This window comes from Portunus trituberculatus, chromosome 41, assembly GCF_017591435.1.
Source record: "Portunus trituberculatus isolate SZX2019 chromosome 41, ASM1759143v1, whole genome shotgun sequence".
Lineage (NCBI taxonomy): Eukaryota > Metazoa > Arthropoda > Malacostraca > Decapoda > Portunidae > Portunus > Portunus trituberculatus.
The window spans coordinates 20,155,941-20,177,400 of record NC_059295.1 but is presented as its reverse complement, the minus strand read 5'-3'; the positions used below and the strand labels follow the sequence as shown (position 1 = coordinate 20,177,400).

The window sequence follows — 21,460 nt, the reverse complement described above, 5'->3', positions numbered from 1 at the left end:
GAGGCGTGGCCAGCGTGGAGGAGGAGGGGAAGGTGAAGGGGTGAATGGATTGAGGGGGAGGCAAGAGGGATGCTTGAAGGGGAACGCTCCGCAACTCCCGCCCCTCTGGTATAACGCATGATTGTGTTATGGGGTATACACAGAATCAAACGGTGAGAAATGAACCATATAGGAGAATTTTAACCTCTTCAATACTGAGATGCATTTTTAGTATGAGTTTTGGGTGTGATTATACGATTTTATTTGCATTAGGAAGGGTCTATGGAGGTCAGAAGATTGATGGCCACAGTCTTCACTATTTTAATCAACACATGAATTTCTGAAGCTGTATAAAATCGCCAAATAGTAACCAGAATTAATATGGAAACGTGTCATGGTACTGAAGGGGTTAAAGAGGAATTTATGGTATGTTAAACTCTTATAAATGAAGCAATATTTCCATTATTAAAAGTACATATTTCTTTTGTATGCAAGATTATTATTTCTTTTGTTGGATTATGTATTACTTTGAGATTATTTTGTGGTAATATTTATAAGTACATTTTAAGGAAGAATTTGTGGATTGTTAAATTCTTATAAATGATTCAACAGTTCCATTATTAAAAGTACATATTTCTGTTGTCTGCATGATTATTTTTTTGAGGGTTATGTTTTATTTTTAGATTATTTGTAGTGTTATTCATTTTCAGTTTGTGGCCAATAAACAGTTTGAATCGAGAAGTGATGAGTAGAAAATCGAAGAGAATGGCTTGGTTTCAATTTGTGATGTGTCTTGATGCTCCTCCTATGATGACCTGAGCGTGCTGTATTAAAGATTTGAGGGAATACATGTTTTGTTCTTATTTTGTGAAGGAAAATCGTTGTATAAGAAAATAGATAGATAAGAATAGTTCAAATAGATAATGATGTGAGTGTCTGTATGTCTTTAGCGGAGAATCGAACTGAGGTCATGGTAAAACAGAGTTAGAATGGTATCGACTGAACCACAAATAATCGTGTGTGTGTGTGTGTGTGTGTGTGTGTGTGTGTGTGTGTGTGTGTGTGTGTGTGTGTGTGTGTGTGTGTGTCATTCTTGGAAGTCGTGTTATAGTTGTCATCCATCTATTCATTGTTTGGTTTCATTTCTTTTTCGTAACCAGATCGATTTTTTTTCCCACAATCAAACTCTCGTGAAATTCCTCAGAACTATTTTTGCGTCGGATGTGTGATAGTAACTGTAAATGTTTGGGAGAGAGAGAGAGAGAGAGAGAGAGAGAGAGAGAGAGAGAGAGAGAGAGAGAGAGAGAGAGAGAGAGAGAGAGAGACTAGAGAGAGTGATAATAAACATCGTGTGTGTGTGTGTGTGTGTGTGTGTGTGTGTGTGTGTGTGTGTGTGTGTGTGTGTGTGTGTGTGTGTGTGTGTGTGTGTGTGTGTGTGTGTGTGTGTGTGTGTGTGTGTGTGTGTGTGTGTGTTTGTGAATGTATATGTTTCTATGTGTGTGATCAACATTCGGTCTCCCTGAACAAACTTTACATATTTTCCTCGCATCTCTAAAGCAGGCCCAGCGTGCTCCTCCGTCTGTAGGGAGGCACCGGCAACGCGGCACTGAGGGACGCCACGAGAAAGGGCCGCCCACCATCCCTTCCCAAAGCGGCGCTAGTGGAGGGTGAAATCACGTGGAAGCGATTCGAATACCAATGTATATAATATGGATTCTCTCTCTTATCTCTCTCTCTCTCTCTTTACGGTAATGATTAACGAATTTATGTCTGTAGAAGTGAAGAATCCTCTGAATGAGTTCGTAGCTACGTGTTAAAGAGATCGAGTTTATTGTCACGTGAAACCGCTCATGAGACACCCTTGGCTCTTCTGTGACTTGTATATGTGTTGGGTGTTGGGTGTCCAGGAGGGTGGGGACTGATAAGAGGGTATTCTACTTCGGGAACTCTCGTAGCACCGTCCATGTCGTTCTTGTACATTTTTACGGCGTGTGTTATCGAGTAAGAGGATGAGGCGATGTGTTTATAGTGATGTTTACGAGATAGATCGGAGCTTTTCTTTGTGTGTCTGTGTGTATGCTGGTGTGTCTGATTCTCTCTCTCTCTCTCTCTCTGTCTGTCTGTTTGTCTGTCTGTCTGTCTCTCTCTCTCTCTCTCTCTCTCTCTCTCTCTCTCTCTCTCTCTCTCTCTCTCTCTCTCTCTCTCTCTATCTATCTATCTATCTATCTATCTATCTATCTATCTATCTATCTATCTATCTATCTATCTATCTATCTATCTACCTATCTATCTCTCACTACTCAGATATTGGATTTGAAAATAGATTTGTAAGTTACATATTTTTTTTTGTTTTCTTTTATGTTCTCTTTACACACACACACACACACACACACACACACACACACACACACACACACACACACACACACACACACACACACACACACACTTCTCTGGAGATAAAGTGTGGCCTTCATGATAACACCACCTCCCTTCTCTTTCCCGTCCTTCCTTTGCTCCTTCAGTCAATCTTTCTCCCAGCCCCATCACTCTCCTCCACTCCATCTCTTATCCTCTCACCTCCAATACAGTCTTGTCTCCATCCACTCCACCCCCTCTCTCTCTCCTCTCTCTTCTCTCTCTCTCTCTCTCTCTCTCTCTCTCTCTCTCTCTCTCTCTCTCTCTCTCTCTCTCTCTCTCTCGCTAGCTCGCTGTTTCTCACTATTTTTTCTATTCTATATTTTCTTCTGTCTTCCTGGAGTCTGGTCAAGGTTCGGTCCTGTGATAACTAAGGTAAAGTAGGTCAGTGGGACTCTTCTCTCTGTCTGTCCGTGTGTCAGTCCTTGCCGCTTGGTCACGTCGAGGCCACACTCTGCACTTCATCCCCCACACACTACTCGTCTCCGCTCCATTCAACAGAAAACGAGGAGTCCCAAGGGAAGATTTAGGGGTTACTGTGCGAAGAATTTGGACTGTAGTCTTGAGACAGTTTTGCGCCGCACCTTTCCTGTGTTTAGAGGGCTCTAGTTGAAGTTACATTGATTTTTAAGGTTGTTCTTATGGTTCTGGTGATAGATTAACTAGATATCTGCTTTATTAATTAGGAAAATACTCGTGAAAATCTGGCTGATCTTCTGAGTAGCCTTAGGAAACAGTTGTGGTGAGAGTAAAGTGTTTCAGAATTCTGGCCTCGGCTGAGTGAAATATAAGTGTGTGTGTGCGTAGAGTTGTTCATGAAGAGCTCTTACGGAGATTCAGGTCTCGGAAACTTGTGAGTTGTTGATGTTTTGACGCTCGCATTCATGTCCTTATTTCCTCGCTCTGTTGCAAGGTTAATGTGAAGTCAGTCTCAAAACAAGACAGGATGAATGAATACATTTCGTTGTTATTCCCGTGAGAAGCAGCATTAATTTTCCGTCTCTGTCTTATTTTTTTTTCGCGTGTGTATTCAGGCGGAGGGAAGGGATGGAAGGATTGTTATATTTTTAGATTGGTTTTGCCGATTTTTTTGTCATTTTCCTTTTCACGCTTAAAAAAAAAAGCATGCAGATCAAGGGACAAAAAACCGATGTGATACGGTTATTTCCTTAATTTTGTGGTGACGCGAAGAAATGTTATGATTGTACAGTGATTCATGTCAATTTCTCTTCCGTGACCAGCCTGCTTCACCTCGTCCAGCTCTGCCCTGCTGTGCTTCCAAACAGTGTGCATGTAGGGAGCGAAGATATTTGTGTTCCGTCAAGACTCAGACCGTCAGGAGGCGAACAAACATTGCATTAATGAATCCTATTTATTCAAGCTCCAACCAGTTGACTTAAGCGTTCATTAAGAGACGGTAAAAAATAACAAACAATCACCTTCAGCTGGCAATTCAGCTTTCACCTTACACGTAAAAACAACACGAGAATAATGGTTGAAATTTGTACCATAAAGGCAGATTAATGATGCTGGCGAGGCAGTTAGGCGGTGTTTGGTCGACGCTGCCGAGCCGGGTCTATGTTTCGCTTACACAAGGCGCGGTTCATCCTGCTGGCGCGGATGAAATTGATGTCCCTCTTCGCTACAACACGTTTATCCCGCCCGCCCACCTCAGACTGACTTCACGATGCTGGATAACAAGAGGGGACGTCATCTCGCACCGCGGCTCACCGACGTTAATGGAGCCACCTGAAAGATCTCGCCGTTTAAAGTGTCACTTATCATGGGGGACTAACACTTGAGAGGGGCGCCGTGTTTGGCCACCGCTCACGCCCATCTTGGCAGTACAGTGGTTCAGCCCACCTGCCTCGCCACCCACAGACTCATGCTTCACCTCACTCTTTCACACTCCCGCCGCCCGACACCCGATAATATCTCTCCAAGATGAGCGTCATTAACTTATCAGTGACTTAAACATCTTCGTGGGTGGTTAGGCAGCAACACCTGCCTCTCCTGGGCCCCGCGAGGCAGGATCACAATGAGGACCGAGGCAGAGAGGTAGGGAGACAGGGTGGCAGGGAGGCAGGGAGGCTGGCAGGAGGGGAGGTGGGCCCGTTCCCCGAAAGCTGAGAGCCTTTGAAAACCCACCGTGGAGTTTTCCCTCTTTAGTCAACAAGGTTTAAAAGGAAGTAGGCTTTCCACTCGCAGAGAAAACAAGGCCGCCTCATTGTGCCGCCTGCCGCCCGGTACCGAGTCTGGCGCCCACTCGCCCTTCAGCCTGCGTCTAGCGGCGGTGCACGGAAAGCTGTATTCAATAGTAATAAAAAAAAACAGTATTCACTAGTAAGAAGCAACATATAAAACCCACAGCTCAATGTTAAAAAACGAAACATTGCCAATTACAAAAAGAAATCCTCTCCTTCATATGCAAGAGAAGAAAAGTGCCATTAATTTGTCTTCTGAATTCATTATAGTGGTCGTCACATTAGTTTTTATGAAGGACGGGTATGTGATGCAGATAGTCCTATAAGATTTCCTCGGATTTACGGTCGCTTGTTTGTAAAAGTGATCTGGAAGTATAAAAGAGAAAGGAGTGTAGAGAAGTAGTGAAGTAGGAGGTAAGAAGAGAAGAGAGCAGAGAGAAGTAAAGGAAGGAATAAAGAATAAACCTAATATGATAATGAGAGAATGAACGAAATAAAAAAGAAAGAAAGAAAAGCCAACGTTTCAGAGATTGTAAGTAAAGCCATAACAAGTCGTAAAATTTCAATATTCACTTAAGATAATTTCTCCAGGTGGCGTCATTTAGCTTCTGGTGGAGGGGAGGGAGGCACAGGAGGGAGGGGAGGAGGAGAAAGAGGGGGAGGGTGGTGAGGGGGCCCTTCATTATGTTCTCACACACTCGTGGATCCTGGAACAGTGATAATTAGAATATAACACAGGACACGCAAGTTCATTAACCTTAGAGAAACGCCGCTGCTCAGTAATTATACGTGATTACGAAGAAATAAGCGAAGGAGGAGGAGGAGGAGGAGGAGGAGGAGGAGGAGGATGGGTGGTAGAGAGTTAAAGGGAAACGGAAAGGAAGGAAGAAAGGAAGGAAGGAAGGAAGTGTGGGTGGGTAGAGGGAGGGATGAAGGGAAGGCATCAGCGATAGGGAGTGACAAATGTGGCTCTCGTAAAGACTTCCCCGAGTGATGAGTTCAACTATAAACATTGATCTTAGGACGTTGTGGAAGGTAGGGAGAAGTTTGACAGGGGAAGTAGTAGCTGTTGAGGGATGAGGAACTAGAGGGAGATAGGGAAAGGGGGGAGGAAGGTACTGGCATAAGACAAAAGTATAGGAGTATTTAGTATTCGTCACTCCGTGGAAAGCACTAATGCACTGACTACCTTTTTCTGAGGAGACGCACGATCCTCCATAGCGACACCACTTTGAAATTATTCCCATCTGTCTTGTGTAATTTTTGGTTGCAAGAGACACTACTTAAGGACAGAGAAGAATACATGGCATCCGTCCATGTCATCGGCAAGAAATACGTCATGAGTCTCACTAAAAGAAGTGAATATTTTGTTAAATACTGACGTCATTCAAGCAGTGAAAGAGATCACACCTCTATAATGGTTACAATGACGTCTTCTCCAAGCCATATTTTCATCTCTTTAGTCTAAGTTCAAAGTAGAGAATAGTTAAATATTTTCTTTAGCTTTCCATTAATGTTGGACACGAAAATGACAGACATCATCCGTATAAGAAATGAAAATTTCAACGAAATGATTGTCAATATTTTCCGATTAAGATATTCACAAACATGCCGTCCTGACCTGCGATGTAAACACTTACCTTTCCTCCTCCTGAAATGCTGTGTCTTTACAACACAGACCACGCCCACCTAGATATCACCTTCCTGACAGGCTTAATGAAAGGTTAGGTCACCCTGACACCTTAAGGAGTATTGTAGCACGACGACCCTACACCAGGTGGCCGTAGACTGACCGTTGTCTTCTCGAGGCAGCGCAGGAGGTGGTGGTGCTGCATCTCGAAGATGTCCTCTTCCTTGTTGAACTCGTCCATTTCGAGGCCGCTCTCCTGGGCTGCCAGCCGCGCCTCAGCCGCCTTCTTCTTGGTGACGAACGCCGCTCCGGAAGACGCCTTGGCGATCCTGATGCGGGCTAGGCGGGCCTTCTGCAGTGGTGGGCAAGCAAGGTGTGATTAGAATGTGGCATTGAGGGAAGGTATTATGTCAAAATGGTATACACTTAATGATGACCATGGCATGGTAACCCTCAGTGGGCTTGTGATTCTTGTCACAGGAAGGATTAAAGAAAAGCTTGACGAAGATGCTGAAAAGATGATACAGTAGCAGGCGAATTAGGTGATGTAAGCCGTCAAGTCAGCAGCTGCAGCAGTACTGTCGTGAGCTGCCGCCTTGCTGAGACCAGACACCGTCAACTTGTACGTAGCGAATCTAGCGACTTTCATACGCATTCCCATTCACAGAAAGCAGACTAATGTCTATGAGTAGTTGAGCAGCGGCCGTGAAAGGGAGAGAGAGAGAGAGAGAGAGAGGTGCAGCGGGTGAGTGTGTATGTGTGTAGAGGCTAGTCATGTCCAACTGTTGACTACTTTTTGTTCTCTCTCTCTCTTGTTGTCTACTCATATCTTATCTACTCCTCCTGCTCCGTCACTTTGATTTCCCAACAGAAACTAAACTCGCCTGTTGCTCCTCTCGCTTCAGCAGTGCGCGCTGGGAAAGAAAGGTTGTGTTGTCAGTGTTGTGAGAGGACAGGGATGGCCGCGAGAAGGGCACGGACACGCACACACTAGACATATGATACAGTCTATATGAGGACTAACAGCTACAGGGAGGGGACGCATCACAACACTATGCGCCTGCCATTACAGAGGAAAGGAGAGTAGTAAGATCAAGCATAAACAAGAATAATGCGTTTTGAGATGACGGAAGAAATACACCAAGAGGATTTAAAAGTCTTCCAAGTCACAAAGTAAAGTCAATGGTATTTGCTAACAATTTTATGTTATTCGTCTCAAACATAACCATTATTGGTGCAACTACCTTTAAATTAGTTTGGAATTAACTCTGTAATAGGGAAAAGGTAAAAATCCATTTACAGTTTTCTTGGGACAAAAAATAATCTTGGATACACGTACACTACGCGAAAAATTGTGCACATTGAAAAAAAAATGTCATGTGCGTGGATGACTAATCCTTGTCCCTGTCCCGTGCCGAACCGGGGAAGACAGCCGGGAGAGTCATCAGTCTGTGTGCGAGGCCACCTCGCCGAGGTTCAAACATTGACACCCCAGCACACACACACACACACACACACACACACACACACACACACACACACACACACACACACACACACACACACACACACACACACACACACACACACACACACACACACACACACACACACACAGCTCGGCGTCTCTATCCCGCGGTATCTTTTAATGCATTACGTCGCGCTGTCGCTCAAAAGCCTCTCGGTTATTAAATGTAAATATGGAATTTATTAAATTCATGCATAAGGAATTCTTTACTTTTAGATGAAGAAAGAAACTTGCTGAAATTTATATACAAACACATTTATACATATTATATACAAAAGTGTATGTGTGTGTGTGTGCAGTTTAGATGTTAAAGAGACCGATTTAATGAGAACGACGCAGCCGTGACTCAGTGGACCTGACACAGTGCTTGCTTGTCTCGCCACACACACGCTCGGAGACAGAAAAAAAAAAAAAAAATGAAAAAGGCATTTGAAACACACACACCGATCCACTTCGTTAACATTGATATTGCAAGGTGAGGTGAAAGTGAAGAAAAGAGTGTTTAACCACGCATCGCACTCCCATGAATAGTTCTCCTCCCCTGATGTTAATACGGCCACTGGGAGGAGCGCGGCGGCCGTGACTCACTGCGATGGGTGAGGGAAAGACGAGTGTGCGGTGCAAATTGGTCTGTTCGTCATGCCTGGAATCTGCCTGTCCATCACGTTCTTAGTTGTATCAGTCAGGGTTAAGGAGCGTCTTGATCCAGTAGGTGCTGCTTTATGAAGCACGACCCTGACCGTGCTGCGCTGGCCACACGAGAGGCAGACCGGCCACCGGGGGAGGGTGAGGGTGAGGGCGGCCGTGGCTGGAGCGAGGGCTGGTGATGCAAGGACATGCGAGGGGCGTGAGTGTGGGTAATGTACATAACTAGGCAAGTGATGAGTGAGGAAGCGTGCAGGTATGGTGGTGTGTCCAGGTGTTATGGTGCAAAGCGGTGAAGTCCAGCACAAACCTTTCCCTCTCACTTCTCCCCTGGGTCAGTCTACTGGTACGCAGCTCAATTGGCAGCCCCGCCGTATTGTGGCAGATATTTGCGTCAGCTCGGCTTCGAGTTGCCCGTGACAGCAGCGGGACCATCGTGCGTGCAGTGTTAGAAAAAACAGCCTAATCCGCACCATTGTCACGCATCGCCAGTAACCGCCGAGCTACGAGTAGTGCTGAATCATGGCAGTTTTTTTCTTATAATCTATTTTTTTTTTTTTTTTTTTTTATTCAAGCCACATTTCCTGGAATCAGTCTGCAAAGTCATGTCAGCATGAACGAGGAAAGTGTTGACAGTTGCCTAACATGTGCCAGCCACCAAGGCAACGTGTGTGGAAGTCGATCATTACTGGTATTACTGAATGAAGACGCACACTCCCGACGCAGCACGAGGCACACCACGTGATAGAACTGGTCGTCTACCTACGCTTGTGGTCAGACATCGAGTAACCTCCTGCTAACCTCCGCTCACTATCAATTAAATTTTCTGTTTTTAATCTCCAGGCCTTTAACATATTGACAAACTTTTAACGAGTCATTTCCTTTCATAGATTTTTACCACAAAAGGAAACTAAACTGAGACGAAAAATAGAAGAGATAAAAAAAAAAAAAAAAAGATAAATGCAGCACGCCTACACCACAAGCACCGCTCCAGCACCATTCCTTACACCGACACTCACTCCCACGACTGAGACTCTCCCCAGCTGACTAGTGACAGCCTCAACCCACCTCCAGTCTGCAGCGTCAGTCAACATTGTGCAGACCATTAAGTAGAGGGAGAGACAGGACAATGTAAAGTATCAAAGAAAGGAGATTCTAAGCTACTGGAAATTATCTTCAGGGAAACTCGCCCTCATTCGTATCTCCTGAAAATACCTGGATAAGAAAAGAAAGAGGGCAAGAAATTGAGAAAAGGCATAAATAGTCATAATAAGTGACGTCAGCCGTGAGATGACTTCCAGGTAACAGTGATAACACGTAAATCTATCTGAGCCAGTGGTGGTCACCTGAAAAAAAAAGAAACAAGTCGTAAATTTGAAGTAAGTGACGATGACGAGATACAGACTTGATGAATTGGGAGGATAAGATCAATAAAAGAGAGGTGAAGATTAAATTAATGAAGGGAGAGGAAGAGAGGGAGGAAAAAAAAGGATGGTGTGATTGAAATGGAAGACTTATTCGAAATTTAAAGAACAAAGAAAAGGAAGGAAAAGTATGTAAGAAGGAAGCAAAATGTAGGGAAGGCATAAAAGTAAAAAAAAAAATATGTATATTCAAATTGTATGGAATGGAGGGGAGGAGGAAGACGCCACGAGACAAGGACAAGACAATTTAAGGGTGAGAGAGAGAGAGAGAGAGAGAGAGAGAGAGAGAGAGAGAGAGAGAGAGAGAGAGAGAGAGAGAGAGAGAGAGAGAGAGAGAGAGAGAGAGAGAGAGAGAGAGAAAAGAAAAAGAAAAAGTGAAAGGAACAATAACACGAAGAAAGAAGGGGAGAAAGAAAGAAAGAAAGAAAGAAAGAAAGAAAAAAAAAGGAAGTAAGGAAGGAACGATATGACACGAGACAAGATGACACACACACACACACACACACACACACACACACACACACACACACACACACACACACATACACACACACAGGGAAGAGGGAGTGGACGACAGTAATGTATAAAAAGAAATATTCTCGACTCTTTACCTTCTGCGCTTTTCTCTTGTCTGCTCGCTGGTTCTGGTGGTAAATCCTGGAGAAGTTGGACACAATGACAGGCACGGGCAGGGCGATCACCAACACGCCCGAGAGGGAACACACGCCGCCCACGATCTTCCCCGTGGGCGTGTGCGGAACCATGTCGCCGTATCTGAGGAAGGAAGAGAGCGAAATTTAGTGTCTCTGTTCATGATATAAGATGAAAATATTGTGAAGTTAAGAAATGCAAAGGATGTTACGCAGTGTTCCGCTTTCAAGGGTGAAGGAAAGTACGAAGATGAAGGAATATAAAGGTGCCATTTAGAGAGAGAGAGAGAGAGAGAGAGAGAGAGAGAGAGAGAGAGAGAGAGAGAGAGAGAGAGAGAGAGAGAGAGAGAGAGGTGTGAGGAAAAAAATAATATGAAACATCTCACTTCACCTTATAAACCGGTACGAAAGTAAAAGATAGTAACTTAAACGTAACAACAAACGGAAGCAGACCTATTAACTCTCAAGAAACAGAAATAACATACGCTATATAACCTAGAAAATTAATAAGACAGGAAGATGAAAGAAAAGAAAAGTAAGAGGCAGATAACATAAAGTAAGAGAAAAAAAAAGATTAATGACGGACTTAAGGGGAAGAGAAAGAGGAAAAGTACGAAGTATATAACAATAACGTGGGCTAATTTGTCACTGGTTTATGGGGTACTGGAAGGCAGGAAAAATAAAGTGAAACAAATTACCAGTCGTGAAAGAGTTAAAATTGGGTGGTGTGGCTTGGAGACTGAGAGGAACCTGGCAGTGGTGAGGTAGTGGTCTGCGTGGGGAGGAGGAGGAAAGCGAGGAGGGTGGACTGGAAAGAGAGGATAGGGAAGTTGGTGTGGTGGTGGTGGTGGTGGTGGTGGTGGTGGTGGTGGTGGTAGTGTTAGGTGCACCAGAAGGGAGTTGAAGCTGTAAAGAGAGAGGTGGAGACTGATGACGTAAACAGCAGTCTGAAATCACCTCCTCTTCGGAGAACAAATAAATAAACAAATAAAAGAAAATGAAATAAGTCACAAAAAAATAAATAAATAAATAAAAACTAGCATTTCTCCTTCATTTATTCATTACTTCTGTCATTTATCGAGGATAGGGAAGTTGGTGTAGTGGTGGTGGTGGTGGTGGTGGGAGCGTAAGATGCACCAGAAGGAGTTGTAAAGAGAAAGGTGGAAATTGATGACGTAAACAGCGGTCTGAAATCACTTCCTCCTCTGGTTAAGTGCGGGGCAAAGGAGGAAATGTTTGAGGGTTTTCCCATACGCGACTGACTACATGCGTGAGTTATAGGTACAGTTTCGCGACACTTCTGCTGGTGAGTTTTGGCTTGTATTCGAACTGTTGGCTTAAAAGAGAGAGAAAGAAGGAAGGAAAGGGAAGGGAAGGCAGGTCAACTTTGCTCCTCTTTATTTCTAGTTCTTCAGTGTTTGTTTTCTGTTTTCATTCTTGTTGTCCATAGTTAGAATCTTTCCTACATAAAATGATGTTGTGTGTATTGTGGATATCAGGTCTTTTATCTTACACATTTATTAGATTTTACAGATTTAAAACAATAAACGAATAAAGTAGAGGAATGAAAAGTAAAGTCTCAGGAAACACATTTTTTTTTCGTTCTAAAATTCGCAGAACACTGGAATTATATAAAAATACAAATTGGTATATCATTTGCATTATTCCCTTTAAAAAGATCATTTGCACTTTCATTCATAAGATAAAGAAAGTTTTGTGGCTACTCATTCCCTTACACTGTGAATCTCAAGAACCTGAAAGTCAAAACCAGTAACTCCAGGCGCTTGTTAGTATAGAGATGAAGGATGAGATTGGTGAACCCTTGAGTGACTAATATGACTTGGGTATATGGACGAGGGTAAACAACCAGTGGTGAGAAGCGAACCGAGGGAAAGAGGGAGTGGCATGGGATGAGAATGTAGGAATCGACCAAAATGTAAGGTGGAGGTCTGCACAGTGTAAAAGCTTGGCAACAGTGTTCTATAGAGGGAAGGTAATGAGACAGTGGCTTTTATAAGAGGATTTAAATGGATATATGTAGGTCAAATTAAAGAGCTGGACTAGTGTGGAATTTGATTTTTGCGACACACACACACACACACACACACACACACAGAGAGAGAGAGAGAGAGAGAGAGAGAGAGAGAGAGAGAGAGAGAGAGAGAGAGAGAGAGAGAGAGAGAGAGAGAGAGAGAGAGAGAGAGAGAGAGAGAGAGAGAGAGAGAGAGAGAGAGAGAGAGAGAGAGAATTTTCTCTTTGATATAAAACAATTATCAACACTTTGTAATCTCCCACTTCCCGTATTTCATTTGTGAGCATATCAGAGGAGTTAACTCTTTCACTTTGATATGAAACAATTACCGACACTAGAAACAATGCTTGAAGACTATATAAGTGTCTAGAAGTACATAAGTTCACGATTTATCAATTTCATCCCTGGTCAAAGATTACATGTGGTAGAATACGTTAATATATTCTAGAGTGATTGGTGATTGAGGAAAGGTGTAGCAAGTGTTAGTCCCTTGAGTACCATGACGCGTTTCCATATTCATTCTGCTTACTATATGGTGGTTTTATACAGCTTCAGAAACGTATGTGGGAGTTTAAAATAGTGAAGACTGTGGCCATTAATCTTCTGACCTATATAGACCATTCCTAATGTCAGTAAAATCGGTCTAAGCGTACACAAATCTGAAGGTAAAATATGTGCCCCAGTATTGAAGTGGATCATGATGAAAAACACTAAAGGCAGTGGAAAAGAGTGCGGCATGTCAACAAAGTTTTCTCTTCGCTGATATTCTTAGAACCTTTCCGTTACCAAGAGTCTGTCAGGAAATCAGAGGAATTAAGATTGATGGAAAACCAATAAAGACAATAGGAAAAAAAATGGGAAGTTTAACAGATCTTTTTTCCCTTACGAACTTCCTAAAATCTGTCAGTTATCAGGGTTTGGGTAAAGTCTGTCATTAGATAAGACGGCTTAAGATTGAGAGGAAACACTGAAGATCGCGGAATATAGTGTGGCATAGCTCTATATTACGTGTATGAACTATAGCCCCACTCTTCCGCGTCACAAGGACAAATCGGCGCAGCGTTCAAACTTATGAGCTGCTATTGACGGCTAGATGGAAAGGGAATGGTTTTTTTAGGGTTTCTTTGTTTTCCGTGTCTGTTTTTCCTTCTTCTTTCTGGTCAGCTGATATGATAGATGGTGTTTGTTTACGTCATAAGGAAGAAGGACCTCAGGATAGAAATATTGTGCATTGTGATGTAGTATAAACCGAGGTCAGGTGTTTAGTGTTGCTGTTTACTACACGTTCTGCATTTCGTATACTGGGGAGAGAGGTGACATACAAATCCATCATTTCGTTGTTGATGTTTGGAGGATAATATTAACTTTCATGCATGGATTATTAGATTTTTCGGGATATTTTCTTATGTGTATCTATTATCAAAATACAAGAAGAGGACACTTGGCATATAATTTTATGAGAAACAACTCAATGGTGCTGTATCGCTGTACGTTAGTTAAGAAGTGTAGAATGATAGTGAAATAAGTGTCTTGGCACCTGTTACCCATATTCTAAAACAGCCTGGTTTCTCTCACCATCACTGTATTCCAAAGGGTCTAGTTAAAGATACTTGTGTCTTGAGAGTATTTTTATGGTTCTTGTGATAGATTGACAAGATTTCTAGTTTACTTAATCAAAGGAAAACCCAGCTATAGTTATCTCCGTGGCTTTGTAAAATTGTCATAGTGAGAAGGGGAAGTTGTTTCTGGATACGGTCGAAATACTGATTGATCGATCATCAAGGTACTGCGAGGGTTGCAAACATGGTGGTCTCAACATCAATTATCATATTCTTGCCCCAACGTTAATGGACAATATATAAACAATTTTGTCTACCGTTGGACTTATTCTTGCAAGTTCTCGTCACTAAAACATTTTTGAATTATGAGATGTAGCCTTTGAGGAAATAAGATTGTCATCCGTGTTTATGGGAGGCACTCTCGTTCACGGCCTTCACTCTCCCTTGTCTAACTGATTAATTGTGACTGTCTCCAGGAAATGTGTTTATTTTACCGGTAAATGAAGAAAATGTAACTGCGTAAATCATGAATATGATAAGAAAATATTGTAAAGCGTTTATAATTAATCACCTTAAGACTTAATGCTCCTTGGCCTCTTCTCATCCTTCATTGTAAATATACGAGCACGCGGCAAGAGAGGCTGGAGTACAAAAGATACTGTGTGAGTTACATCGTTACTACAAGGAGGGCATACTCTTGTGGCGCCAGCTACGTTACTGAATAGAGCGTTCCGTCTTCCACATAGACTCATAGAGAGAGAGAGAGACTATTAGAACATAATAAAGGAAGCAACAAGAAGCCATCATTCCAACAGGTTACAGTGATAGAATTTGGAACTCCCTGCCTATTTATACATGTCCTCCTACTTTTGACTTGAACTGTTTCAAATAGAGGCTTTCATGACTTCTCAAATTATGGATAATCTATTTCGAACTAGTGTACTTTATGGTTGGTAGATTCAGAAGGACTTTTTGTGATGTTTGTGGTCCTAAACTAGAGCTCTTCTTACAAAGGCAATAGATAGATTACAAGTATAGATATAAGTAAAAGAATGCATGTGAACAGAACTTGGAAATCTCAAGGCACGCGCGCAGCCTAATACCACACAGCCAGGCGAGCTTATGGAGGACGTGTAATGAGTCGATACAGAAGAAAAAAAAAGTGATGAAAGTGATGATGCACATGAAATAAATCTCGCTGAAGGACAGAAAATACTTTCCTGCTCATGTCATTACAGCCTCCCAATCACGTAAATGTAATGAAGGTGAAGCTAAAAAAAAAAAGAAAGAATTAAGTCTCCCCGGAGTGTCATTTCCCAGTGCAGGTTGATGGCAGTTAAAAGACGGAAGCAAGATGGAGTTGATGCTCTGAATTACCATTGGATTGCACGAATTATTCTCAGACTCAAATGTTTTAACTCGAATGCCTTTAACCCCTTCAGTACCATGACGCATTTTCCTATTCATCTGGTTACTATTTGGCGATTTTATATAGCTTCAGAAACTTATGTGGGGGATTACAACAGTGAAGGTTCTGGTCATTAATCTTCTGACCTTCACAGACACTTCCTAATGTCAATGAAATTGTCTAATCATACCCAAACTCAAGGTAAAATATGCGTCCCACTACTGAAGAAGTTATACGTTTTAGTGGAAGTCGCTGCCACTTTCAAGATGGTTTTCATGCTCTTGGTGATAGATGAACAGGGCTTCCACATCATCGGTCGTAAAAATACCCACAAGGATTCAATTAATCATCTGTGGCCTTTGTAAATTATCCTTATGAAAATCTGAAGCGTTTGAGTATTCAGGCCTTTGTTTGGGACACGGACGGGTTATTTTGAGGACAGTCTATTGAAGGGTCACGGTGGCTCAGAGCGGCAGACGGGGAGCGGCACCTGTCCTCGTCTCAGCCGGGGGTCGGATTGAAGGCGGCTCTGGTAAGTGGGTCAAGTCGGCGGTCACACTCGGGAAGGGACCGACAAGGGATAGAGGGCTTGGTGAGCCTCGATGATGGCAGCGTTACTGAGAGCGAGTCTGAAGAGGTGACTGGCGAGGCGAGGCAGCAGTGGGATCACCGAGACTCTGGCCCTGGAGACTCTCAGGCTAAAATTGAAAAGTCACTAAAAATAAAAGTAAAACTAGGAAGGAAAAATAGTTCATAGAGGAGGGCAAGGCTTTGATTAAGAAAAGACTGAACGAACATTCTAATGTCCTTGTGGTTCAGGGATGAATGAGATAATTCTATTAAAAGCTTCGTCATAATGAAACGTGAAAATTTAATTTAATTCGAACGAAAGTATGCGCATAAAAACGTCGTTCTCATCTAACTATTCAGCTTCGTACATATTTCAAGAAAACCTTACATTGTATTCTCTTGTGTGGGATTGTGAGGGGCTTCCGAGGACACCATGAGGAAGGGGCGAGGGCGGAAGGAGGCGGCGAGTTGCCCTGGTGGGAGGTGTGGCCAGAAGAAAGAGCGGTGGTCGAGGAACATTTTCAGAATGGCACCGCTTTTAACCTGATATAGGAAAAAATCATTTCCTTCTTCTAGTTTTCATTGTGATTTCTCATTAGCGACGCAATTTAAGACTAAACAAAATTTGAACGTTCAATCTTTTATTTAATCCATAACCAAAAAAGGTGTCAATAATAAGAATGAAAACATTTCCTGTGCGTCAGTGAGAGGCGTGAATCTAAAAAAATACCTCTCTGTACCACCACCACCACCACCACCATCACCATCATCCTCAGCCAGCAGCACCATCACCACCGTGCCAGACGCCACCCAGGGACGCGAGTATCCAATAACATTGATGCGCTAAAACCCTGTTTCCATTTAGTTAATAACATCCGGATTGTCATCATATGTTGAGAGAGAGAGAGAGAGAGAGAGAGAGAGAGAGAGAGAGAGAGAGAGAGAGAGAGAGGACATCAGAGGCAATCTGACGTTTCAGTTTGTTGTTTTGTGTTTGTTTAAAACATTTTGCACGCGAGGCATGATTGCAACAGTTGATTAAACACAACTATTTTATCTTTTATCTGAAACGTTCTTAACTAATAAAAGTTCTCGTTCTGCCCGGGTCAAGGCAGCTTGTCTTCACTGATTAAATAACAAACTGTAGGCTAAAATGGCAGTCATCAGCTAGATAAGCTGCATTAAAGTACACACACACACACACACACACACACACACACACACACACACACACACACAGGAAGAGAGAGAGAGAGAGAGAGAGAGAGAGAGAGAGAGAGAGAGAGATTTTTCTATAAACAATATACGTACTATGAAATTAAATAAAAGCTTCATATCATAAGCAAACTACTACTACTACTACTATTACCATTACTAGTACTGCGACTTTTTGTACTACTAATGATGATAATAATGATAACAGTATTAATAGTATTTGAATTCCATGTACGTAAGGATAAAATTATATTGTAAAACTGGAAAAAAATAAGAATATTTCACATAAAGAAACAATGATACTGAAAATAAAATAGCCGGAGAAAGAGAAATATGATAATCACCAACACAGGATAATCAGCAAATTATAATGAGATGATGAGACGTCGAGAGAGAGAGAGAGAGAGAGAGAGAGAGAGAGAGAGAGAGAGAGAGAGAGTGTCATGATGTTTCCAAGAAGTGTCAGGGCGGAATCGAGGCTCGTGGAATCTGCTGATCTTGATAACGAGACAAGGAGCCGAATTCTGAAGCGCTTAGTGGTGGCAATAGTGGCTCTAAATCCGCCATAAAACAAAAAAAGTGCTTGTTTTCTATAATATCATTTACAAAAAAACACTTAAAATTTCTTATTTCACTTAGGAATGTATTTTCTTTGCTGTAAGTTTATATTTTGCTGGTAACACACGCAATATGTTAACGCCTTTTGTACTGGAACGCATTTTTACCTTGATTTTTGGATATGACCACGATTTTATTGACATTCGGAAGGGTCTATGGAGGTCAGAAGATTAATGACCACAGTCTTCACTATTTTAATCCCAACATAAGTTTCTGAAGCTGTGTAAAATCACCAGATAGTAAGCAGAATGAATTTGAAAACGTGTCATAGTAGTGAAGGGACTAAATTAAGCTGCTTTGGTTATCTCCAGAAGTAGTGAAGCTCGACCATGAATACGTAGGAGATCCAACGCATGTGGATCAGTTTGGAGACAAAGCTTTATAGGCAAGACTTCGATGATTTGTGAGTGTCATTGAAGAGACGAGGAATGTGTGATGTAGGAAGAAGCTTTTGATAGATAAACATTCCTGGATGGAGTGAAAGAAGACATGATTGTAGAGAGCGTGACTGGAAAAGGGAAACAAAAGACGGAGAACTGAAGGGAGCAGCTGAAAGATAAGACGTAAGACGCACGATAGCGGTAGAAGAGGCGATAAAAGTAATGTGGTGTTGCTTTTTCCTGTTTTTTCACCACAAAGTAGGAACATTACAGGCAAATCTGGCGCGTGAGAATTGCGGTGTGCTTGAGGTTTGCGCCAATTACCTGAGTGAACGGAATTAATTTGTGTAAGAGCGGTGGTATCTGAAAACGATTCGTAACTAAGTATTCTCGCCTTAATAGCTTATTGGGATTGCCAAGTTCAGTGTCGCGGGTCGGAAACGTTGTTGGCTTTGTTGCTGCTGCTGTTGTTGTTGTTGCCGTTGTTGTTGCTGCTGTTGCTGTTGCTGTTGTTGCTGTTTTTGCTGTTGTTGTTGCTGATATTGTTGCTGTTGTTGTTGTTGCTGTTGATGATGTTACTGTTGTTGCTGTTATTGTAGTTGTTGTTGTAGTTGGTGTATTGTTGTTCTTGTTGGTGGTGGTGGTGGTGGTGGTCTTGGTGGTGATGGTGGTTGTGTTGTTGGTGGTGATGGTGGTTTTGTTGCTGATGTATTGTTGTTATTGGTGGTGGTGGTGGTGGTGGTTTTGGTGGTGATGGTGGTTGTGCTGTTGATGTATTGTTGTTGTTGTTGGTGGTGGTGGTGATGGTGGTTTTGTTGTTGGTGTATTGTTGTTATTGGTGGTAGTGGTGGTGGTGGTGGTCTTGGTGGTGATGGTGGTGGTGTTCGTGCTGCACTGAGGGTCTATGTGCTGTAGAAGAGCATTCCTTTTGACAGCGATTTTTCTTTGCCTCTTCCTCTTCACTTCTCTATGAATAAATATTTTTCTATTTTTGTTATACTTTTATTTCCGTTACTTTCTACTTTCCAAAAGCCTATCTTCTTTTTATATCCTCTCTTATTTTTCTATTGCTCTTTTTATATTCCTACGAAAATATATCATCTTTTCGTTCCTTTCTTCCCGCCACAACTGTATCCCGCTGCCTTTCCTCCCCCACCTCATGACTCACTGGTAGATTGGAAACACTGGGAGGGTGAGCCAAGGCAAGGGGTGAGCGGAGGAGAGAGGGAAGGTATCGGGGGATGGAAGCGACGGGGTGAGTGAGTGGAAGAGAGAGGGGGTGATGTGGGCGGCCTGGTGACAGGGCGGGAGGTGGCAGTGCCCGTCACGAGGCTGTCCCTGGAGGCCCTGTGTGCCACCTCGCCCGCCTGTAGGGTGGCGCAGCTGGTGGTCGGGCTGTCAACCTGATCAGCTCCCTGTGAAGCTGCTGACAAGCCGGGAAGGTGAAGGTGACGGGGAATAGTGGGTTCTAGCTGCTGACAACATGAACAACATAGATTTACTCAATATCTTCCTCTAATTATTTTTTGTTACACATTTTTCAGTTTAATCCCTCCAGTACGCTGACACGTTTTCATATTTATTCTGCTTACCATCTGGCGATTTTATGCAGCTTCAGAAACTCATGTGGGGATTACAATGGTGAGGACTCTGGGCATTACTCTTCCGACCTCCACAGAACCTTCCCAATACAAGTAAAATTGTCTAATCATATGCAAAATTCATGGTAAAAATGCGTTAAGTGTTTGTCCTCTCATAACCTAACCAAATATGAACTAACCTAACCTAATTTGACCTAACCTAACCAAACCTAACCCAGCTTAAACTAAAATCGTTAAGCCTTTCTCCTCTCCTTCCTAACTTAACCAAATTTAACCTAACGAAATATAACTCATAACTTTCATTTCCTCCTAATACAACATAACCAGACCTAGAATATCCATACCATTACGTCCCACTCTCTCTCTCTCTCTCTCTCTCTCTCTCTCTCTCTCTCTCTCTCTCTCTCTCTCTCTCTCTCTCTCCCCTCTCCTCTTCTTTCTATTCCTTACTATTAACCGCACTTATCACTTCACCTTTATAGACACTCAAATTACTGACGCACCAACTCCTTTTCCTCGCTCATTCACACCCACTTGAGTAAGACGTTCGGTATCCCAACACTCGCTAAGGGAAGGCAAGGGGCTGGGACGGCCATTCAGAGCCATTTGTGAAGCAGACGCCAAATATAATGCTAAAAATAATTCGTGCAGTTTTCCAGTGAAATCAATAGAGAGAGCATCGAGCGGAGGGGTGAAATGAGGCGAGGCGAGGCGAGACGAGGCGAGACGAGGCGAGGCGAGGCTAGCAAGAGGAGAGGTGAGCAGAAGAGGGGAAGGAGCGAGCGGCCCATGGCAATCCGCTAGGGCAGCAGCTACTCGCCCCTTCCTTCCCCTCACCTCTCTTTCTCTCTCTCACTCCTATCTATCCTTGCCATCCAAATCTCTCTCTCTCTCTCTCTCTCTCTCTCTCTCTCTCTCTACCAACTCCATTCTATTTCTCCTTTTGCTCTTTCTAGTAGTATGCGTTTCTGTTTCTACTTCCGTTTATCATCTTGTCTCCTTCACTATTACTTCATCATCTCCACCTCACTCCGTACGTGGCACCGACAAAGCACAATCGTTTTCAAGACAATGCTTTTTTAGGTTCAGCCTCGAAATAGCCAACGAAACCACACCGCCACATAGAGAGAGGCGCCATGACCCCGTGACATTAAGAAGGGCTGGATGGAGGAGCGACGGGGGTGGCGATGGTGGTGGTAGAGGTGGTGGTGGTGGTGGTGGTGGTGGTGGTTAGTTATTAGTTTTGTATGTAAAAATGGTTAGGGTGCTGGTCATAGTGGTGGTGGTGGTGGTGGTGGTGGTGGTGGTGGTGATTGTTCCTACCTGATAGTTTTAGGATGGGAAAGTACTAGGTAGGGAGGGAACGTGGTGGTGGTAATGGTGATGGTGGTGTTGATGGTGGTGGTGGTGATAATGGTGATGTTGCGTAGTAGCTGGATGGTGAAAAGATAGCAGTGGTGGTGGTGGGACTGTTGGTGGTGGTGGTGTTGATAATGGTGATGTTGCTTACTTGCTGGATCGGGGAAAGATGGCAACGGTGGGGGTAGTGGTGGTGGTGGTGGTGGTGGTGGTGTGTTTGAGGAGCCTTTAAGAGTGTAA

General features: G+C 43.0%; 1 protein-coding gene across 4 annotated transcripts in view; it reads right to left on the bottom strand.

The window, feature by feature from the left end:
• The window catches only part of LOC123516600 (potassium voltage-gated channel protein Shal-like), a 268,319-nt gene that overhangs the window by 22,857 nt on the left and 224,002 nt on the right, over positions 1–21,460 (bottom strand). For all 4 annotated transcript variants that reach the window (XM_045276135.1, XM_045276137.1, XM_045276136.1 and 1 more), the window contains exons 2-3: positions 10,440–10,602; positions 6,395–6,583 (exon numbers count right to left, since the gene is read on the bottom strand). In XM_045276135.1, the coding sequence (XP_045132070.1) occupies positions 6,395–6,583; positions 10,440–10,602 (352 nt within the window). The remainder of the gene's footprint in view (positions 1–6,394; positions 6,584–10,439; positions 10,603–21,460) is intronic.